Source organism: Amblyomma maculatum, chromosome 2, assembly GCF_055883805.1.
Source record: "Amblyomma maculatum isolate TAMU_Amacu chromosome 2, ASM5588380v1, whole genome shotgun sequence".
NCBI classification, from domain to species: Eukaryota; Metazoa; Arthropoda; class Arachnida; order Ixodida; family Ixodidae; genus Amblyomma; species Amblyomma maculatum.
The window spans coordinates 61,030,819-61,051,757 of NC_139345.1; the positions used below are offsets into that span (position 1 = coordinate 61,030,819).

Sequence of the window (20,939 nt, forward strand, 5' to 3'; positions counted from 1 at the left end):
CAGCGCGCCAAGATGCTACACGTCACGGTGTGTTTATCTTTTGACTATACATTTGATAGATCCTGCGGTGGCAGGGAGCGAACTTGGCAGAGTGGCCGTGATGGCTTGATTGCAAAAGCCTGGTTCGATTGATCACGCCGCGCTTGGGGCGGGCGTAGTCCGCTGCCACAAAATCATTGGAAAGCGTGATAGCTGCAAAAGCAGTTTTAAGCAAACAAGGCTAAAGTCGATGTCATGATCGCAGCTGATCGCGTGCTTTCGTTAATTCATAGATGTAAGAATGGACGACTCTAGCAAAAAAAAATAATTAAAGAGCACTGCAGAATCTGCATTGGAGTAACGTGAAAGCACGGATGCTGCTGTTGGTTGCTTCTGGTTGCTTCTAGTTGCTTAATTCACTTTTTGTTTACCGATTTTAGTCTTCGGTACTTTTGAATTGCGCGCTAATCCCTTGCTATGCCATTTTTCAGCTCTACTTCCGGTTGCGTGACATCACATCTTTGACGTCACCCTAACTGACTGATTTAATTAACTATTGTAGTATTTGATACATTCAAATGTGGCGCCAAGCCATTCGCTAATGAGACCATTTTCGCCTTTATTTTTTTTTTCATTTCTTGCCTTTAATTATTTACCTAATTACCCTTTGGCCTAATTATTTTTTCCCACACAACATTACATCACCCTCTAACGATTGACACCACTCATTAACCTCTACGACTTCTTAATTACAACTTCTGCAGACAATTTTACGTGTTCTGCCCCTAATGAATTACCTAATTACCTTATTGGCCTAATTATTATTTCGGACACAACATTACGTCATCCTCTATCGATCTGCCTGTAATTATTTACCTAATTAACTTATTGGCCTAGTTATTTTTTCTGCAGCAATATTACGTCAGCCTCCATCGATTGACACCACTCATTAACCTCTACCACTTCTCAATTACCCGCAACTACTGTGAATATTATTTTGCGGACGCGGTCTGTAGACACGGTCTGCGGACAGAAATCTGTGAACATAGCGAAGTAACGTTTTCGCGTTAAAAATACAATCGGCATAGCCGCCATAGCATACACTACACCGCACGTTCAGCACGACGGTACAATGACGGCAAGAATGAACGACTCCCGCAAGAAAAGAAAAAAAAAAAGAACTGCTGCTTCGTAGCGTCCGCCACCACGGTAGCTTACGCACATTCAGCACAAAGACACGAGACGCGCATCACATGTCAGCCGCCACGCACAGAGCGTTCACAACACAAATTGGAAAAACAGTCTGCCACGGGCTGAGCTGGTTTGTCCACGCAAGTGTAGTACATGCTGCTGCGAACGCAGGCCGGGAAAGAGAGAGAAGAAGGGGAGAAATAAAGCTCGGCAGAAATGTGGGCACACCCTTGCGCTTCGCTCTATCACGTTTTTCCCCTCTCCCTAACACCACGGCTGCATTAGCTCCCTCTTGTACCTTCACACACATGGCTTGCAAACGTCACGTGCTGGCGCACGGCAACGATCACCGCAGATGTGCGCGCCTTTGTGGAAAGGGCGCGACGCTGCCCTAGACCAGCTGTTGCTGAACTGCGCCCTTTCATTCCTTCCACACGTGGATTGAAAACGTCACGCGGCAAACAGCCGAGGGTGGTGTGATCATCTTTGGGGAAGGCGCACCGTCCAATGCGTGATGCGGAGTTCGATATATCGAACGACTGTAGCATGTGCTGCAGCTGTTGCTACTATTTGTAGTGAATAGGTCTGCGTGAATGCTATTCAATAATATAGGATATTTGGTAGAACAGTAACGCATTCAATATTTCATTACATCCAAATGTTTGGTATTCAAAATTTTGAAGTATTCATCTCAAGCAAATAACACTTCTGGAAGGTTTAGTTCATGTGGTTTCAGTTTGTCAAGCTTCCTGAAAGATGGCAAAAGGTAAGTGTGCCACTAATAACACAATAGCAATTAAGACTACCAATAAGAAGTAAGTGGAAACCAAAGGCGATAAAATGGAACTGCTTCCATGCCTTCCATTAGGTGTGGCCGAGTTAGATATTTTATTAGTGGCACTGATTTGTATGCAGAATATTGATTTATTTTTACAGCGAGCAGCTGCTAGTGAGCTGCTTCACTAAATGGATGCCACCCAGTCCATTGCTTCTCAGAGAGGTCATGTAAGTCAAACTGGCATGTACTGTGTCAATGATGAGACTTTTAATCACTCCTTTGAGGAGGTCGTAAAAGGCAGGCTCACATTGGGGGGAGTCTTCATCAGAGTTATCGCCGCAGTCATCCTTTCCATCGCACACACTTGATCCCGGAACACAAAGGCTGTTCTTGCACTTGAACTTCCCAGGAGGGCATGCAAAATGTACTGCAACAGACAAACCAACAATTTCACCTTCATAAAAAAAAAAAAAGAAAGAAAGAAAAGGAACGCCATAAAGAAAGACCTCTTACAGCAAAGCTGGTGATCCTCATCAGAACCATCCCCACAGTCATCCTCTTTGTCACACTGGAAAGCGGCTGTGATGCAGTGACCATTGTGGCACTGGAACTCGCCGCTCTTACATGCTATGTCTGAAAGAATGCAATCGCAGGGGGAAGAGTTCATGAGGGGGAAAGAACATTGCTCAGCTTGCACAAGTACTTGTACCATTCATTTCCTTCAAGGGATATGACATACACAAGAAAACCACGTGGGAAAAAAAACAATGTCTATGAAAATAACAGAGACAGAAAACACCACTCACTGCAGCCTTCCTCGTCTGAGCCATCGGCACAATCAACATCCCCGTCACATCGCCACTCTTTGTGAATGCAGTGGCCAACCACCTTGCAGTAGAACTCATTAGAACGGCACGTAGAATCTGAAAAAAAAAAAAAAAAAAAAAAAAAAAAAAAAAAGTAAAAGGAAAAGGACTAGATTCAAAGCATACCATTAGTACAGCCAAGTCAGTCTAACCTTGGTAATCACTGGCTTGGTAATTACAACTACACTGCTCGCATAACAGGCAGAACATTATATGCATTCTAGAAAATAACGAAGGGCAAAGCGAAAGGCAGTAAGTGTCATTAGAATTTAGCCTAGTGGTACCACAGACAAGCAACAGGAAGCGATACTCACTGCAGTTGGTCTCATCACTGCGGTCTTCACAGTTGTACTCTCCATTGCAATGCATTGAAGCCTTGATGCACCTCCCGTTTGCACACTGGAATTCATTGGTCAAGCAACTTCGACGTTCTGAAAATCGAAGAAATAAAACGCGCTTTTATTTTCTCCTAAAATTAATTTTCTATTACTCGGATAGTAAATTTAAAATCGCTGCACACAGAAGCATTTGCAAAACAGCACAGTTCGATGTGAATGCAGTAAGGAATAAAATACTCTTCAGTAGCACATAAGGGTTGCAACCAATGAATGTTATGTGTCCTGCACAAGTGCTCTGGTTCAGATACAACAAAAATGACCCAAGGCAATCCGTACGAGCCGTGTGCCCTCACCGCAATCCTTCTCGTCTGAACCATCACCGCAGTCGTCGTCGAAGTCACACTGCCAATGGCCAGGCAAGCAACGGCCATTGCTGCAACGGAAGTAGGACGGGTGGCAGCTCATGGCTTCCTCATCGCAAGAGGGGCCTTCATCTTCTCGACCCGAACAGTCATAGTCTCCATCACAGCGCCAAGCCATGGGAATGCAGCGTCCAGATGAGCAGCGGAAGGAGTTTGAAGAGCACACTCTCTCCGCTGAAAGCGCAAAATATACAGATGCACAGATTACCATGTGCAACATTTAGATGAGCACTTAATACCTGCCTCAAGCAGAAAGACTAATCTACACAACCTACCACAGCTGTCAAAAAAAGAAAAGAGAGGGTTTTGAAGAACATGCATTACTGAAGTGCTTCACAATGATTACAAAGCACAAATTGCAATGCAGAAAACATAAAATAAATATTTCCATACAATTTATGCGCATTATTTTTGCTCAGCTTCACTAATAAAGTCTTGGTCATACTGGTCATTTTATCATGAAAGCTACTGCTCCCTTCCCCACAGAGAAGAGTTTGCAATAAGCAAGTGTGTGTGTGTGTGCATTATTGATATCAAAATAACTCGGCAGAATTAAACATAAATGCACAAAAACACTGAATGCATAAAATATAAAGAAATTTAAATGATCTTCCACTACCATTCTTATGCAACTTTTATTTTATGTGGACACGTGGGAGAGCCAAAATAGTTTATTGAGCAGCTCTCAGAGCAAAAAAATATTTTGGACCAGCTATGGAGAAGGCAATGTTAGTTCTGATGCAGCTATGGAGCAGAAACAATCACTTTGCACTAGCAATATCAGAATTTTGGATTACTAACTTGAGAGCACTAACAGCCTTGAAAGACAAACTCTCATGCAGTGGTGTGATTGAAAGCGTTCATGCCACACAACACATGACTCAAGAGGTTCTTGGAATGAGATTCAGATATATACGGAAATTTGGCGTATGAAAATTCACAACTCAAAATTTTCAAAATGGCACAATTGACACAGCTATCCCAGCCCTGTGTGTGGGCTTCTAAAAAAGCGTGAAATGTAAAGCACACAGAAAATAATTACAAAAGCACCTTTTCTCATCATCGCATTAGCTAAGTAACTGTACACTGGAAAACTAATGCGCTGCATTTGAATAAATTATACATCATCCTCTTCTTTTTTTTTTTTTACATCAGACAGTTGCTAATTTTTCTTACGAGTGCTACAGTCTTGCTAATTATACCAACAAACTGCCTGATCAAATGCTGCAGTTATCCTTCCTGATTACTTTGAGAAATGAATGCGATGCCTGTATGCTTCTATTTTGCGGAAGACGCTATAGAAATTACTGCTAAATAATATTTTGTACAAAAAGAAGCAGCCATACAAAAAAAAACGAAAGCACTACACACAAGCTTGCATCAGGAAGTTTTGGCCCCATGCTAGTCTCAGTGTGGGAATAAATCATGCCTCTTGTGTACTCCCACAAACTTTTGCTAATCATGTATAGGGTGGTCCACTCTTAAATGTAAGCATGCGAGCAGGTGTCGCATGGTTCGCCACTTTCCTTCAGTGTGCGATCGGGTCGGGCACAATGGCACTGTGCAGTTAATGATCACCGGCTCCCCTGTTTGCACTAACAGTGGACCACCCTGTACATGCAGACAAGGGCTGCCAACAATTTACTGATCAGCTAGATGATAGAAAACCCCAGAAACCCTTGTGCATCTTCTTTCAAAGTACATACAGATGTCAAGTGCATGTCACAGCCATGCAAACAGGATCGAGAAAGAGAAGCCAACATTGAAGTACTTACCGCAGTTGGGTGGTTCATCTGATCCGTCGAAGCAGTCATTGTCTCCATCGCAGGTCCACACGTCAGGAATGCAACGGCTGTTGTTGCACTTAAACTGGCTGGCCGGACAAGTCTTTGGTGCTGCAAGCAGGATTTCAATGAGACACCGATTCGCCTTCTCTCTTTTGCACGTGTCAAAAAGAAATTAAATTGCTTTTTGTTACATGTACAGCTAAATAAGAAAAAAATTTAGATTCTTAAATTCTGTCCATGAACTGTAGTGCAGGCCCCGCCCAACAACTGGAATAAGCTGAGGTTTACTTTGAGCCAAAAGAAATATAATAACAATAAACTAAAGAAAAGCCTGCATTTAGCACACACTACCTGGAAATAGCGTGTCATGCTGTCATGATCCCAAACTTATTATATATACTACCATTTCTTTATCTAATGCAACAAAAGAAGAAAATGAATATCATACTGCGGTCCTAAAAAAAGTTAGAATGCACAACTGCACAATACAGTTGCCTAGAGCACATACCTTGAAATGTGGCACAACAAACACAAACACAAGCGAAGAGACACACACAACACACATGCTCTTTTCAGTCTTTATGACCACCTACACTGCCCAAGGAATCCAATGCACCTTTTAAAGACAGCCTTTGTCAAAAATATACAACTCAAGATGCTTGCTTTTAAGCCCTGTGAGGGATCTTCTGAATTGACTCCTGGAATGCCTAAACTCTAGAATGGTGAAGACGAGATTTCTCGTCACCTACAAGACTGAGCCCTGTTACAGGGCTTGGAAGCAAACCCCTTGGTCCCCATTTTTTGACAAAGACCATACATGCACAAGCAAGTAATGTACACTTGTTTTAAACACATTTTTCTAAAAAGAAAAAGAAAATTTCTAAGGCTGCAAGAAACTACAGTGGACGACTGATTTTTTTGGGCTTGCATATAACTATTTTAATTTTGCTCAGGAATTGGCACACACCTCACAGGAATATGAACTTATTCACAACCAGTAGACACTGTGGAGTTCAAAAGTTTGATTTTTCAAACTAGTAAGGTAGCTGCCACGCGAGGCACCAATAGGGAAGACTGGCTCGGATAGACTTGGCCATTTATTCTTCAATATTTCCCCTTTAGTTCGAGGTGGATTAAAAAGAAGGCCTTGCAACCAGCACATGTGATTGTGCTAATAATGGGGGCAGCAGCAGCTTAGATGACAGCGCACATGGTACGGAGTGGATGGAGGTGCAGCCTTGTTTTTTCCAATGCGTTCGCTCTCACGATCTGCGATACTGTCACTTTTCCGAGAAACGCAATGCTCTTGCTTCATGCAATGTGCATTAAGGCATGCCCTGCGGTCACACCGCAAAGCCTGGTATCGGTGATAAGAGGTGATGCAGGCGTGACGAATGCTCAGCTCCGATACGAATACGGTGCAATATCACTTGCAAACTGGACATCAAAAGCAGCAAAAATTTTTTTAAGCATATTTTTTCACAGCAAAATGATTTTATTCGAACGAACGCATTTCTCCAACTGTCAGTTCATTTGGACAATTTTTCAGGCCCAGCCAAGTGTCTCAAGATTGGTTGGCGGATGTACCAACTCCGCTGCACATTAACCAAGCATTTCTTTGGGCTATTAACTAAAACCGGACGAGCTGACAAGAGCAATTTTATGTGCTAAACAGCTTGACCATCAATGGACACTCAGCTATAGTACGAGTGAACAATGAGATTCCTTACGGCAGTTAAGTTCATCTTCACCCCCCACTGTGCAGTCCTTGTGGCCGTCACAACGTGACGCCACCGATATGCAGTATGCCTGAGTGGTTCCATTTCCGGGACATTTGAACTGGCTTGGCAAGCAGGTGTACTTGTCTGCAAAAGGAAAAAGTCTGAGATTAAGTTCTAGAAACGAGCACCAGCGTAATCATTTCCTTTAGGTAGAAAACATTGCAACAAGGCACAGCAAAACCTTGACCAAGTGAATGAGTTGCACTAACAAAAAGGCTTGACTCAGAAGTAGACACATCCCAAGGGCGATAGGACGTATCGACTGGCTGTAGATGGAAGCATGAGATGTTACAAAAGTAGAGCGGACCTCTCTGCTGGTTAACTTCTGCATTAATGACATGCTGACTATGTGATAACCCAGAGCAATCTCATTGATACAGTACTGCTTAATATATTTTTTGGCATAATAGAATTTTTCATTCCTGGTTGATTCCCTATTAGCCTGTGGTGCATCTCTGCACGGCTCATGTGATCACATATCTACATGTATTTGGATAATACAGCTGTGCAAATGTAATAAAAATTTGCATGGTTCTGAATTTTGCTCCAAGAGGCAGCAAGGAAGTTCTAGCAGGAGGTGATAGTAGATGCAGCAGTGGCAATGCTCGAGGCCAATTATCACAGTTTACCTTCAATTGAAACTGTTCTTACTTGCGTAATTGACTCCCCCACCATTTTGTTGTTGAGAATATACCTTTTTTTATTTCCGTATAGAGCGTCCCTCAGTTTCGAACTGTCATTGTAGACAGCAAGCGCTCACCTTGGCAGTGTGCCAAGATGTGGTGAGCCAATAACATGTCGGCTTGTTTTTCTTTTGACGAGATCTCTGAAAGGGTTGAAGCCGCTCTTCGCGGCTTTATTGCAGGTGCCGAGCTTAGCAATGAAAATGCGAAAGGTTTATGCAAGCTTCAGAAAAACTCAAGCTTATGCTTACAAAGCGCTGTAATAAAAGAAAGTTCTGCCCAAGTATATTTTCATTTGCTACGCTTTGGAGCCTGGTTCGGATAATTAGACTTTCAGATGATGTGTTTTAATTTCGATGTCTGCAAGAATCGTATCAACAAGATTCCCCTTGAAGGGAGCGACTACCTGCTCCCGTAATTGCACTAAGAGTGGACAACCCTGTACAGTCTTCTGTACTTCATAATAATATAGTGCGAGCACCTAGTCCAGGTGTGGCGGTTCCATTCCGAGCATAAATTGGAAGAGAAAACAATGATGTGCGTTAGTCATGCTACCGAAGAGAGTACTGTGTGCTTGGCTGTTCTGCTTTGTGCAAAGCTACCCCCGCGAGCTAAGTTTTATGGCGGATTTCCGACAGCACTTTTCCTTTTCGCGTGTTCCACCTGCTGCATGTTTGCGGTGTTGGTGGATTCGTGCAAATGCGTAATGCTGCAAGCATGATGGTAGGCACCGACTGCATTCACAGGTAGCATCTCCGGAAGGTTCGATTTAATTAACGTTAAAGTAATTACTTTAACATTAATTAAATCGAACCTCTTATTACAAGTTCACTCCGCGAGGCATCCTCGAGGCGCTGCAGATGAAGTTATGTGATGTTAGGAAGATAGTGAGAGACCGGAAAGCGTGGCGTGATATGGTCCATAGGATCACGAAGAGTCGGACACAACTGAACGACTGAACTGAACTGAACAAGTTCACTCCACCTTGGTGGATTCTCGCGCAATTTAAGACACCACCATTTCCTTTCTGAGTTCATAGCAAATTTGTTCTGGCAGCATCATTCAATCAGGCCTTCCTGGCTAGCTCAACAGCTTGTAAAAGCAGCTGCTTCGAATAGGCGGTGATCTAACTTTGTAGCCATATGGCTGTGCTTGTAAGGACGATAATAAGTAATCACTCCTTCATAACACAACGTGCAGATATCAATGAAAACAGTTACAGTTTTTCAGGGCTTTGCTGTATGATTCATTCTGAGGCTTCAATACAGCTGATGATTGACAGGGGTTGATCACACTGATGACAGCAGCCTACAGACAACACTTACTTCAGCAACAGGAATAGTCTGCATACCCTTGCCCTCTCAATACTTTGCCCTCTCCCTTAGCTTAGAGCATAGCAGTGCAGGGCGGTTGATGCTCACAGTTTCACTTGAAAGAAGGCAAGGGATGTTATCAGTGTGACTAGTCACTGAGAGTTGCGATCCTTTTGTTGTGAGAGCAACACTCCGACAGCCAAAGCGAGACCTCTGGTGGCCGCAGCTACGCCGTGAAGAGGCGTAGCTGTGGCTTCCTCATTAAAAAATCAGCCTGCCATGACATTTGAATTGACGTTACCCCTATGTCACGGGCAGGAGCTTCCAACTCTGGTCGCTCCTTTCATATGGGAAGGTGACATCAGAATCAGCCAACCAGAACCGTTTGCATTCCCGTATGGCATGCAGGCACGTCCATACAGCTTAGTTGAAGAGTGACTTCATATGTGGGCTGGTAGCTTACGCTCTCGCGTCATACCCTTAAAGGATGAGCATAAGTGTCCCTAATAATGTAGCACCTTACACTGATAGGGGAATAATGTGGCAAGCAAAAGAAGCTTCCGCCATTGCTTTCGCAATTCAACTAGGGTTAACCAGAGCTAAACCACAACTAATTTTTTTTTTTTTTTACTGCTTTGACTGTCTGATCACAATTTGAAACACATATTTACACGCTCCTAACCCCACTAGGACTTCACAGGTATTCCAGTAGTAACATTGTAGGAGTCGCTGAACTCACCACAGTCATGTTCGTCGTCGCCCGCAGAGCACTGTGGCTTGCCATCGCACAGCTGGCTCGGTTGGATGCACTGCTCATCAGCGCACTGGAACTGGCCAGGGCTGCAGAGGAATGGTGGGCAGTTAGCCGGCTCATCAGAGCCATCCCCACAGTCGTCCTGGGTGTCGCATCGCCACAGGGACGGGATGCACTTGTATGTCTTCTCACACACAAACTGCGAACTGCAAGGGGAGAGAGCAAAGCGGAAGGGGACATGTTACTTTGGTTCAGTGCAGTTGCCCATCTCTCATGTACACTTCATTAATAATTCTGGTAATCAAATATATACATATATATATACTGCTAATCATATTGCTAGGGGAATGTACACGGAGGTAGCTGTAACAGTCCACTGTCAGGGACACACCACCAGAACTAACCCAGCCTAGCTTCAGCGCCGTCTTCTTCACCACATCAAGCCAGCACGCCGTCATTGTCTCGAACCGCACACCGTAACAGTTGACAACTTTCTTAGAACTTGAGAACATTCACTCGTTTTGCAAAAAGGCTGTAGTAGCACTCCCGCAGTATGTCTGCTGCAGAGGCAGTAAATTTGTGACGCCCAGAGATTTCAGCGCCCAACCTGTATATGTAGAGGGATGCAAAGACACACTAACCTCAAGACAAAACCTAAATGTGGTCATCGCAAATACTGGTTTTCTGGGCAAACTTGGTGGAGAGATACTGTCTCCCAAGCGGTGTTTTGGGTGTCTCACCTGGTACAGTTGTTTTCACAAGACACCGAGTCTTCTTGCAGGACGTAATTTTCGGGACAGGCACAAGTGGACTTTCCTCCTGCTTTTAGCAGGCACAGCGTTGCACAGCCCCCATTATCCTGGCAAGGGTTGTCAGGCACTGCAGGCAGGCAAAGAGAGAAAGAAAACGCAGACAAAAACGATCAATGAGACTGCTGCAGCAGAGTATGCAGTAGCGATTCGTGTTCCTCCTGGTCAGAGCAGCTGCCACCAGTGAAATGTCCAGGCCAGGTTAGCCCGATTCAGTCCATCAAACGCGCCGCGGCCCAACCCAGCATGACACACTGTACCACCCTCATCACTCCGTGCGCCCCTCATCAACCTTGTTTGACGTCCATGATTTCCTTCTTTCCACTCGTCGCGTCCCCTTCCCTTACCTACCACTTGCTTCCTCTTGGTCCTCTATCCTGACTGTGCCTCTCCTCCGAAACTTCACACGCCACCCAAAATGCTGGAAACTTCTTATGACAAGAGGTATTTTAACGTGAATATGCACTGAAAATAAGGGGCTGAAACGGCCCTCGGGCAACAGCTACAGTACCCAGAGAGGTTGCAGAACACAACTTGAGTGCGTTGGTCCGTATTCATGTTCACATGGCATAAAAAGACACTTGTGTCTAGTCTTTTCCCTATATCATTTAGTGTTCAGAGCTGGATGAACATGGGGAAAACAGGTCAAATAGGATGTAGAGGTTTTATAGTGCAGACAAGGACAAGCGAGACACAAAAAATTGTCTTTTCGTGTGTTACACACGCCCACCTGCGCATGCACCCTGCTTTGCTGGCTTTTTCAACCGTTGATTCCTTTGTTTCCTTTTCATTGTTTTTCGCCTTGTCTTCATTCTCTCCCACCCTTCAGCCTATATAAGGTGTTGCTTTCCGCCAATAAAGTCAGTTGATAGTAGTTAGCACCTGTGTATGTGTGTCACCTCTCTTGTCCTTGTCTTTGCGCTATAAAACCCTTACATCAAGATGAACAGGAAGTTTTAAAGGGGTCAAGTGGAGCCCGTGTTGTCTCATGCATTTTCCTGACTGGTAAAAATTATCAGGTAAACTCAAACAGGTAAAAACCTGTTGAGAACTGTCATGCCAAACCACAAAATGCGAGACCAAATCACCTTTCGGCACCTGGTATGACATCTATCCAGCACTAAGTTGCCGAAGCATTCCCACTTTTTAAAAGTGAAAGCTTTTACTACTCTCCTCCGCAGTTTCTTCACCATGTGCGCTTTTGTCCTTTAACAGAGGTGAAGCTATGACATCACTCAGCTGCCAGGCTTCACTTTCAAGCTTTTCCTTTGGTTACTTAGGTCTAGCAGGGTTAACCCTTTGCCTCATTTTTCTTTCCAATCACTAATTTATGCACACCAGAGGAAGCTAGCCGCCTGCACTACCCTTTCAAAACAACACATGTGAGACAGCATGCATGGTATTCTTCAGAAAGTGCTTAAAATAAAATAAAAAGAGCAGTATAAAAAAAAAACGGGAATAAAGGGTGCATGCACCGTGAGAGAATGCAGCATGAAGTAGAGTGCCATTAGTCATCGCTTAAGATTACCACTATTATTCGATGCATTTTCAAAGAAATCTAGGCATATTAACCCTTTCACTGTCGGCTGTTTCTGACTGGGACGCACCCCCAGTGTCGGCTTGGTTTCAGAGAACGAGCATATCAGGGAACGAGCATAAAGATTTATTTTGCATCATGGTGGGTATACAAATAAATTAGTCAATGCAATTTGCACATTTCAGTGTTCTGCAGGTGTTTAAATAAACATCATCATCATCAGTCTGACTATAAATGATATATGATAAAATAAAAAAAAAAACACGCTCAATACTTCTTCAGAGTGTGGTGGATCCTGAGTCCGAATCCGAGCTTGGCTGGTAATCAGAACCCGAAGAGCCATCGCTCCAGTCAGCCGTCGAAGGTCCCGCGCGGTCCGCCATCCGAAAGTAAGCGCGCGCGGAGGGCGCACATTCAGTGGCCAGCACAAGGGAGAGAAACGACGCGTAGTGAAGTCGAAAGAGAAAAAGATGGAAAGGGGCTAAAACACTCGTGTGCTGCTGCTGCTAACGGCAAGCTGTCCTCAAGCGAGGGCGCGTGGAGAGAGCGAATGCAGCAATCGAGTCATATGTCAGTCGGAGAGAGGCAACCACGTGCGACCCTGAACTTGCCACGCCGTAGCGGAAGCGCGACAAAGAATAAAAATAAAAACCTCCAAACCTGCCGCAGATGGCAGAACAAACTTTGAACCCATAAACGCACGCGCGCGCCGAAGGATCGCTCGCTCGAGAGAGTAGTGTCACGGAGCGACCACGCCCCCTCCCACGAGCAAAGAACGGGCGGGCGCGGTTGCACCATACTCTTCCATATATGTGTCTTATCGGCGCGGAGCGAGCATATCAGCTTGTAGAAAGATTCAACAGATGGCGGAGCAAGTCCAAGCGCGGCAGCTTTACGGTGAGGCGCGAAGATTTGAACGCAAGATAGAATACGTACGGGTACGTTATTGACACTGCGGGGAGGAAACGCGAATACGTACCGGTACGTTCGTGACAGTGAAAGGGTTAAAGGTCCTAGTATTAAAATACAAAGTTTTTTTTTTTTGCAGTTCAATTAGCATCTTGGCAATTTCTCGGTCTCAACGATATTTTATAAAATTGGCCAGGTTGTGCACTGAATATATCCTGTTCGAAAAAACGACATAAAAATCAAGCCAGGACAGAAACAGTTAAAGCTAGTTAGTTCAAACCCTATTAATTCAGTAATCTGGATAATCGGAACTGCTGGCTCAATCCCAGCCAATGCCAATGCAACTCTACAATGGCGGATACTCGCTAATTTGAACGCTATGGACCTCGCAATGGTTAATTGTTTTGAGCAATCATCCTCACCAGCCTAACTACACCCACTGTAGGACAGAGGCCTCTCCCATTGCTGCAGCAAGTCAAACTTCCTAATCTCATTCGCCCAGTAACTCTCTGCTGCCCCTTAGGTGGCCCCAGCCATGTATAACTAGCGTGGCAAAACGTCATCAAAATAGCCCTATTCAAAACCCTAGGGTATTATAAAAACGCCAGTCCACAGCAATGGCGGGTCAACCACAGCCTGCCAAGGTAACCAAGCTAATCCCCATTTTGGATGCTAATTAGCGTGTAACTTCAAGTTTGAATTAACAAATTTTTACTCATTTCCTAATTCCTTACTTATTTGAAACGCCTCGTATCCACAAAGCCTTCACTTTGATCTGTTTCCGATAGTGCTTAACTATGAACTAACGAAATCGCCAGAAACAACAAAATTTTTCATTATGGGACTGTAAATACAAGTAAGTATATGAACCCAATCCTGAGGAAAGTAAATTTTATTTGAAAAAAGTCGACCATTGTCACCTGCCTTTACAATTACAACAAAAACCAAATCAGTCAAAAGTACTGTATTTACTGGTATAATGAACTGACCTCTCTTCTGTTGTTGAGATTTAGGATCTAGTCTAGCTCTTTTGTTGTATCTGTCAGAAGCGCAGAACTTGCCAGCATACCAAGATGCTGCATGCTGATAACATCATGGCGTGTTTGTTTTTTTTGAGGAAGGCTCCCGTAGGAAGGGGGAGCACATTCCTGCCTGGTGCATCCTGATGTATCTCGCTGCGATGGCCAGCATCGTCCACCAACACAAAAACATTGAATCCCACCGTAATAACAGCAGAAGCCTTTTGAAGCAGGCTATGCAAGAAAACCGACAACATGACTGAGGCTGACTGCGCGCTTTTGTTGATGACGGATGGACAGACGGGCATATGATGTGAAATTACAACTGTCACAAAACAAAAAGAAAGATCTGCCAAAACTTTTATCCTATGCAAATGAACTCGCCCCCAAACTGATGTCAACTTTTCTTGAACAAAGTGGGGTTTAGTACATGTCATTCAGTCACCATTATTAGCAACTTGTAAACAAAGAGGGCCGCACCCGTAAATGTGCTGGGCAGCGTGGAAGCATCTGATTTGCCAAAGGTGTGAAATGCATGCCAGTACTTTTTCGTTTTCTGTTATGGCTTAAGGATCAAGAAAAATTTGTATACTACTACTTCAGAAACCTTTTCTGCTGTGGGACTAGTCTGACAGTGTTTTGTTGCTGAGAAAAATTAACTGCGCTGAACCTTATCTGAAATATTTCCTTGCATCGAGGAATTCATACTTGCAGCTTTCGTTATTACGGGGTTCAACTGTCCCAAAGCTGCTGGCAGAATGTCTTCAACACTTGAACAGCATATGTGTATGATGGCAGTACCAATAGTGGGCACCAACTCACTTGGTCTCTGCCTCAAGGGGTGCTGCACCTGGATGTCCATGGGCCGAATTGCAGTGCGCACCAGTGTGGTGATGCTGGAGCAGTTGTTCTTGTTGCAGTACAGCACTGCCTTGCTCTCCCAGTCAGTCCAGTACAGTTTGTCCTCAAACAGTGTCATGGCAAACACGTGGTGCAATGGGGATGAGGGTCCTGAAGACAAAAAAAACAGAGCAAAGGGCAGTGAGTCGAGAGGACAATAGAAAAGTTTAGGGGGCTGTTAAAACATGCTGTTCATGGCGCGTTTTGCACATGGCCGAAGTTTAGTGTATAATGCCTGCAGTGGGAGTGGCTGTAACAAACAGGGCTCTACAATGCTGGAAATGCATAACAGTTACTAATTGTCCCCCGCAAAAAAAATAAATAAATAATAATAATAAAAAAAAGAAGAAAGAAAGAAAAAGAAACAGAAGCAGTATCCTGATATTTCTTTGCCTTGATTGAGAAACAAACAATACAGGGTAGAGGGAGCTACATGGGGAGTAGGAGAAGATACAGAGGCAACTGAACCATTACAATCTAAACATCAGTCATTTTTTACTTAGCACATGACCCTGTAACATATGTTTCAAAGAGCTCTTAGTCTAATAAGCTGCACTTAAAACCTAAGCAGTGAATAAATGTGCCCACCATTTTGTGCGAGGATGCGTATGTTGCCTCCATCCAAGTTGGCAGTAGCGATATAGTCATGCTTAGCATCAGCCCAGAACAGCTGGCGGGTGATCAAGTCCAGGGTGAGAGCATTGGGCCAACCCATAGACTCTGACGATCGATTCACTAGGACGCGCACATTGGAGCCATCCATTTCAGCTTTTCCAATGTATGGACGCTCACCCCAGTCCGTCCAGTACATGTAGCTGAGAAGGAAAAAAAGAAAACGAAAAACAAAAAGCTTTTTAGCATTAATCTAAGAGAGATAAAGACCTTAGCAAAGTGTTAGACGTCTTTAGCTGGTTTGGTTTCTAGGGAAAGGTTTGGTTTGTGGGGTTTAACGTCCCAAAGTGACTTAGGCTATGAGAGATGTCGTAGTGGAGGGCAGCAGAAATTCCGACCACCTGTCTCACTTCTTGGTGGACACCTGCACTTACAATTTACAATTACTAATGGCATACAACTGGAGGTACAGTGACTGACAGTTACAGTTTTGCTAATGGCTATACTTCATTGGAACTGAGTGGCAATGAAAAGTGACGAGCGCGTATTCCTTTAGCAGCAAACGAATGGTACTGAAGCAGACACAGCAAGCGACCAAACTTTTTACAGCAGCAAAATTTTCCTAACACCATCATGCAATAAGTGCCTCTTACAGTTACAGCTGTATGAGAGTGCTTCCTCTAGACATACACCTGTAACTATAAGAGTAAAGGCGGTGGCCTTGTGGTATGAATCTATGAGTATGCACAATGGGTACATGATTGCCCTAAGCCTAGTACTGGGCTCTTCAGGGGTGAAATGCTCGGGAAAAGGGGTCTTTGATCAATGGTTTCAAGACCCGTTTCTCAAATATTTCACCTCAGAAGAGATCTGCGCAAAAGACCACAGGATATCCAGTATACACCCATATATCTTGTACTGCATGCTGATGCCATGCCCTGTACTGGTTCCTTAACCCTTTGACTGTTGAATATTCATAAAAAATTCACACCCAGTGTCAAATTTTTTAAAATGCTATGCGTTTAGCGCAGTACCCGTACAGCAAAAATGTCGCGGGACAGAATTCGGCCACAGCACCCGTACGGCAAAACCAGTCAAAGGGTTAAATCTCGTTAAGCTGAATGAGCCGCTTTTATCCAGGGAACCATCCAGAAATTTCTGGTAAATAAATTGAATTGAATTAAGCAAGCCTTGTACAAAAAGCAGCTGAAGATCAGATGGGCCCAAGCAGCATCATGAGAACCAATCAACCTGACCAAAAACCAAACATTATTAGGCAGCTGAACACTAAGAAAAATAAGCATTAGCAGCAACTAAGGACTGAATGCAAGAGAAAACATTGCATACATAATAACCTGAATTCACGACGAAAAGTGCAAACCTCTACAATCTGTGCTGCACACGATATCCGACATATCAAATAAGAGCTTATATCGAGCTATCAGCATGTCCTCTTGAAAAACCCTTGCAAAGCACAGCAGTATCGTTTGCGCTTCTTGAACTCCTGTTCAGTGCAACGTTCAATATGTCTCTCCTGATAGCACTCCCACAATCACTACTCAACTTTGGAGCTGCGTTAGCTGCACATTCTTGGGTGCCTGATGGCAGCGCTAGCAGTGAAAATGTGAACGATATTAATGTCGGCGTGCTTGAGTGCGCCCTTAGGTCTGGGTTGCTTATTTACAGTGCGACACTGCTGTCATGTGGTGAAGCCTGCCCTCCTGACCAAAGGTGATTCTTGCATAGCCTGCACTGCTGCTGAACGCGGTGAAAAATTAACTGTACACGAATTTTAATTGAGATGTTACTGCGTTTTCAATGTGCCGGAAACAGTATCAGACCTCTTATAACCAATCAGTTGTGGCTTTACCGGAAGCCACTGCTTTTACCAATTGTTATCCCCTTTGGCTTTTGATATATCTAGGACCAACTACAGTCGAACCCGGTTATATCGAACCCGGATATATCGAATTTTGGTTATATCGAACTCACGAAATATCCCCTTGAAAATCCCATGTAAAAGTATAGGAAAGCCGCGTCATATATCGAACTTAATTTCACCGGTCGTTCGATATATCGAACTCCGCACCACGCACTGGAAAGTGTGCCTTCCACAAAGACGATCGCATCACCCTTGGTCGTTTGCCGCGTGCCGCTTTCAAGCCACGCGCGGAAGGAATGAGAGGGGACAGTTCGGCGACGGCTGGTCTGGGCAGCGCCGCGACCATTCCCCAAAGGCGTGCGCATCTGCAGTTATCGTTTTCCGCGCGCCAACACATGACGTTTGCAAGCCATGTGCGTGGGTGTGCCCATCCTTTTGCCAAGCTATCTCTCTCCTTCAGCACGCGCTACGCATGCGCCAAGCCAGCTCAGCCCGTTTTCAGACAGGCGTCGACGCTTTCTCCAGCCCGTGTTGCGAACCCTCTGCGCGCGCGCAGCTGAGGTGGCTATGGTGCCTGCGGACATTAAAAAGCGGCAGCTCTCTCTGTGTTTTTTTTTCTTTTTGCGAGTCATACTTTCTTTTGTTGTGCTGTTCGAACGTTAAAAAGCGGCAGGCTTTTTTTTTTTTTTTTTTGCGGGAGTCGTTTATCCTTGCATGTATGAATCAGCGAAAGCACGCGGTCAGCTGCTGCGATCATGACGCCCGCCCCAAGCGCGGCGTGATAAATCGAACCAGGCTTGTAAGGCTTGTACGTGCTATCAAGCCATCACGGGAACTCTGCCAAGTTCGCTCCCGGCCACCGCAGGAGCTATCAAAAGATAAACGCGCCCCGACGTTATCGCTGCGCAGCATCTTGGCACGCTGCCAAGAAATGAGCTGTGGATGAGACGACCGAAACGGAGTGACGCGCGTTATCGATATGCAAGCGAAAACGGTCGCGATTTCTGCCGCGGCAACACAGAAACCTAGTTTAGAGCTGCTGCGGTGGCTCGAGCAGCGAGAGGGAGTTTGAAATTTTTCGCCCTGTCGCTGCCGCTCGTCCCTGAGATCACTCAATCGCTTGCATGTGAGCGAGCTGGCCTTTACGCTTTTTACTCAAGTGGGTTGCTTACGCGAAAATACGGTATCGTTTTTTAGCATCGTAAGTGCCGTCATAAGCAGATTTTTATATATCGAATTATTGATATATCGAACTATTTCGCGATCCCCTTCGAGTTCGATATATTCGGGTTCGACTGTATACACAAATTTGAGAAGACAAAAAAATTTATCTTGATGTTTAGATACTTTAAATGCACTTCCCAGTAGATATAGTACGGCTCAAGAACAATGTTGCACTTAGTGGCGCGTTTCAACAGCAGTGTAAAAAGTTTTCAAACGTAAGCAAACAAAAACAAAAAAAGCCAAGCTCACCCATCAGCAGGATCCACTACAATGGCACGAGGTTCCTCAAGGCCAGTCCTGATAAGAACCTTGCGGAACTTTCCATCCAAGTGTGACACTTCGATCGTGTCCTTGCCCTTGTCACACCAATATAGATTACGGCCAATCCAGTCGACAGCCAGACCATCTGGGTTTTGCACTGTTGTTGAGTGCAGTACCTAAAAGACACAGTTAATGAAGGATGCATGGCAATTGAAAGAAAGAGGCTAGCAGCACCCAAAAATGCACAATCACTGAAAACTTTACCATTAAAGGTAGCAAAGCACAAACAAGGAACAACATTGATGCCCCTATTTTGAGCACAATGTAAAAAAAACTGGTGGAAAATGCTGCTATGAGGTAGCTACCAACATGTGGAAACTCCGTACCTCATGTTGCTGCTTCCCCTTGAGGCACATTCGTTTGATGGAGCTCCCCACTGCTGTAACCTCTGACCAGTAGATGCAGTCTTCAACCGAGTCAAAGTCCAGAGCCACAGAGTTCGTGAGGTTTTGAGCCAGGATCTCCGAACTGATTTTGTGCAGGTCCACTTGCCGGATGTAATAACGATTTGACAGCAGCAAATGGGCTCGCACAGCTGTGTGTGTGTGCGTGTGTGAGAGAGAGAGAGTCATCTTACAGGCAACGAAACATTATCTGTAGAGCATGAAATAACTGATACAAGTACATAACTTCAACACAACTTCAAAGCATGCTGTATTTTCAGATCATTTTGTGTTGCATGCAAAAAATAATTTCGAAATTTTTATTGTTTTGTTGAATTCGACCACAGTACAATGAATGTAACACAAAAGCTGTGCAGTGGAGCCAAATAAAAGTAGCAGAAACAGACTTTTCTGAAAACACTTGTATCTGCTTGCATGACCTGCTTCCTATGCTTTCTTGATGTTTCATCATTGAATCTCACCAGGAAGTACTCTAAAAAAAATTGTTTTGACACAACATTGGCTCTGCACATCGGGAAAATGCTCGAACTATCGGCTTTTCCTCCATTCCGATTTTGTGATTAGACGATCCTCCTGTGAAGCAGATTGTTTCATGAATGCTTTATCTATTTGGCCTTGTTTGTTTTGTTGCATCCACACTGCGAGTCAAGAGATCTTATGTTTTTCAAATTTGCTGGTTCCTTCAAACTAGACATGTCTACGGTAAATGCATAGCAAAAACTCAAAACAGAACTTGAATCTTGTAGGGAAAAAAAATTGTAGCCCGTAGCATGCCTGCAGAAATAATACAAATGTCAAACCAGCCTTCTGCCACTTTTTGTCGATTATGCAGGCTTTTCACAAGAAGAAGAAAATGATACAGCATAGAAAACGATTTTCTTGAGGTAAAACGAAATTTTGTAAGAGCAGTCATAATAGTATTTACAATAATATCGAAAAGGTTTGTGCAAATCAAGCAAGAAATTAAAGAAAAAAATACTGTTGCTGAAAGCCAAGCAAGCTTTCGCAAGGTATAACAAAAGGTCAAACACTGTTTTGCGGGTTTCTTTTGGCAAGTTGGTATATTAACCGACATCACAACACACTCGCACAGCGGAGCTACAGTTTTAACTAGGCCCGCGTTGAAGACTACATCACAATTTAAACAGTTGTGACCACAGTGAAATCATCCCATGACAGTTTTTTTAATGACCAACAGACATTGCAAGTTGTCATGGCCATGGATGAACACAGTTAAAGGCAACACATTTCCAACTGCTCCATCTGAAACGCTACTTACAGGAGTTTGCCTTGCAGGTGCGGCCCCCGTCAGTGGAAAAGAAGCCGTCCGCACACGTGCAGGCGTAAGACCCGAGCGTGTTGCGACAGTAGTGCGTGCAAGGAAACTTGGTGGCGCACTCGTCCACATCTGAGAGAGAAAAGTGACAAAG

General features: G+C 44.3%; 1 protein-coding gene across 2 annotated transcripts in view; it reads right to left on the reverse strand.

Annotated features, from left to right (window-relative positions):
• The window catches only part of LRP1 (LDL receptor protein 1), a 127,814-nt gene that overhangs the window by 27,208 nt on the left and 79,667 nt on the right, over nucleotides 1–20,939 (reverse strand). For both annotated transcript variants that reach the window (XM_084594272.1, XM_084594271.1), the window contains 14 exons: nucleotides 20,789–20,917; nucleotides 19,432–19,640; nucleotides 19,034–19,221; nucleotides 15,655–15,881; nucleotides 14,989–15,177; nucleotides 10,633–10,771; nucleotides 9,878–10,098; nucleotides 7,092–7,226; nucleotides 5,350–5,469; nucleotides 3,506–3,748; nucleotides 3,129–3,245; nucleotides 2,755–2,871; nucleotides 2,462–2,581; nucleotides 2,256–2,375 (listed from right to left, as the gene is read on the reverse strand). In XM_084594272.1, coding sequence (XP_084450398.1) covers nucleotides 2,256–2,375; nucleotides 2,462–2,581; nucleotides 2,755–2,871; nucleotides 3,129–3,245; nucleotides 3,506–3,748; nucleotides 5,350–5,469; nucleotides 7,092–7,226; nucleotides 9,878–10,098; nucleotides 10,633–10,771; nucleotides 14,989–15,177; nucleotides 15,655–15,881; nucleotides 19,034–19,221; nucleotides 19,432–19,640; nucleotides 20,789–20,917 — 2,274 coding nt within the window. The remainder of the gene's footprint in view (nucleotides 1–2,255; nucleotides 2,376–2,461; nucleotides 2,582–2,754; nucleotides 2,872–3,128; nucleotides 3,246–3,505; nucleotides 3,749–5,349; nucleotides 5,470–7,091; nucleotides 7,227–9,877; nucleotides 10,099–10,632; nucleotides 10,772–14,988; nucleotides 15,178–15,654; nucleotides 15,882–19,033; nucleotides 19,222–19,431; nucleotides 19,641–20,788; nucleotides 20,918–20,939) is intronic.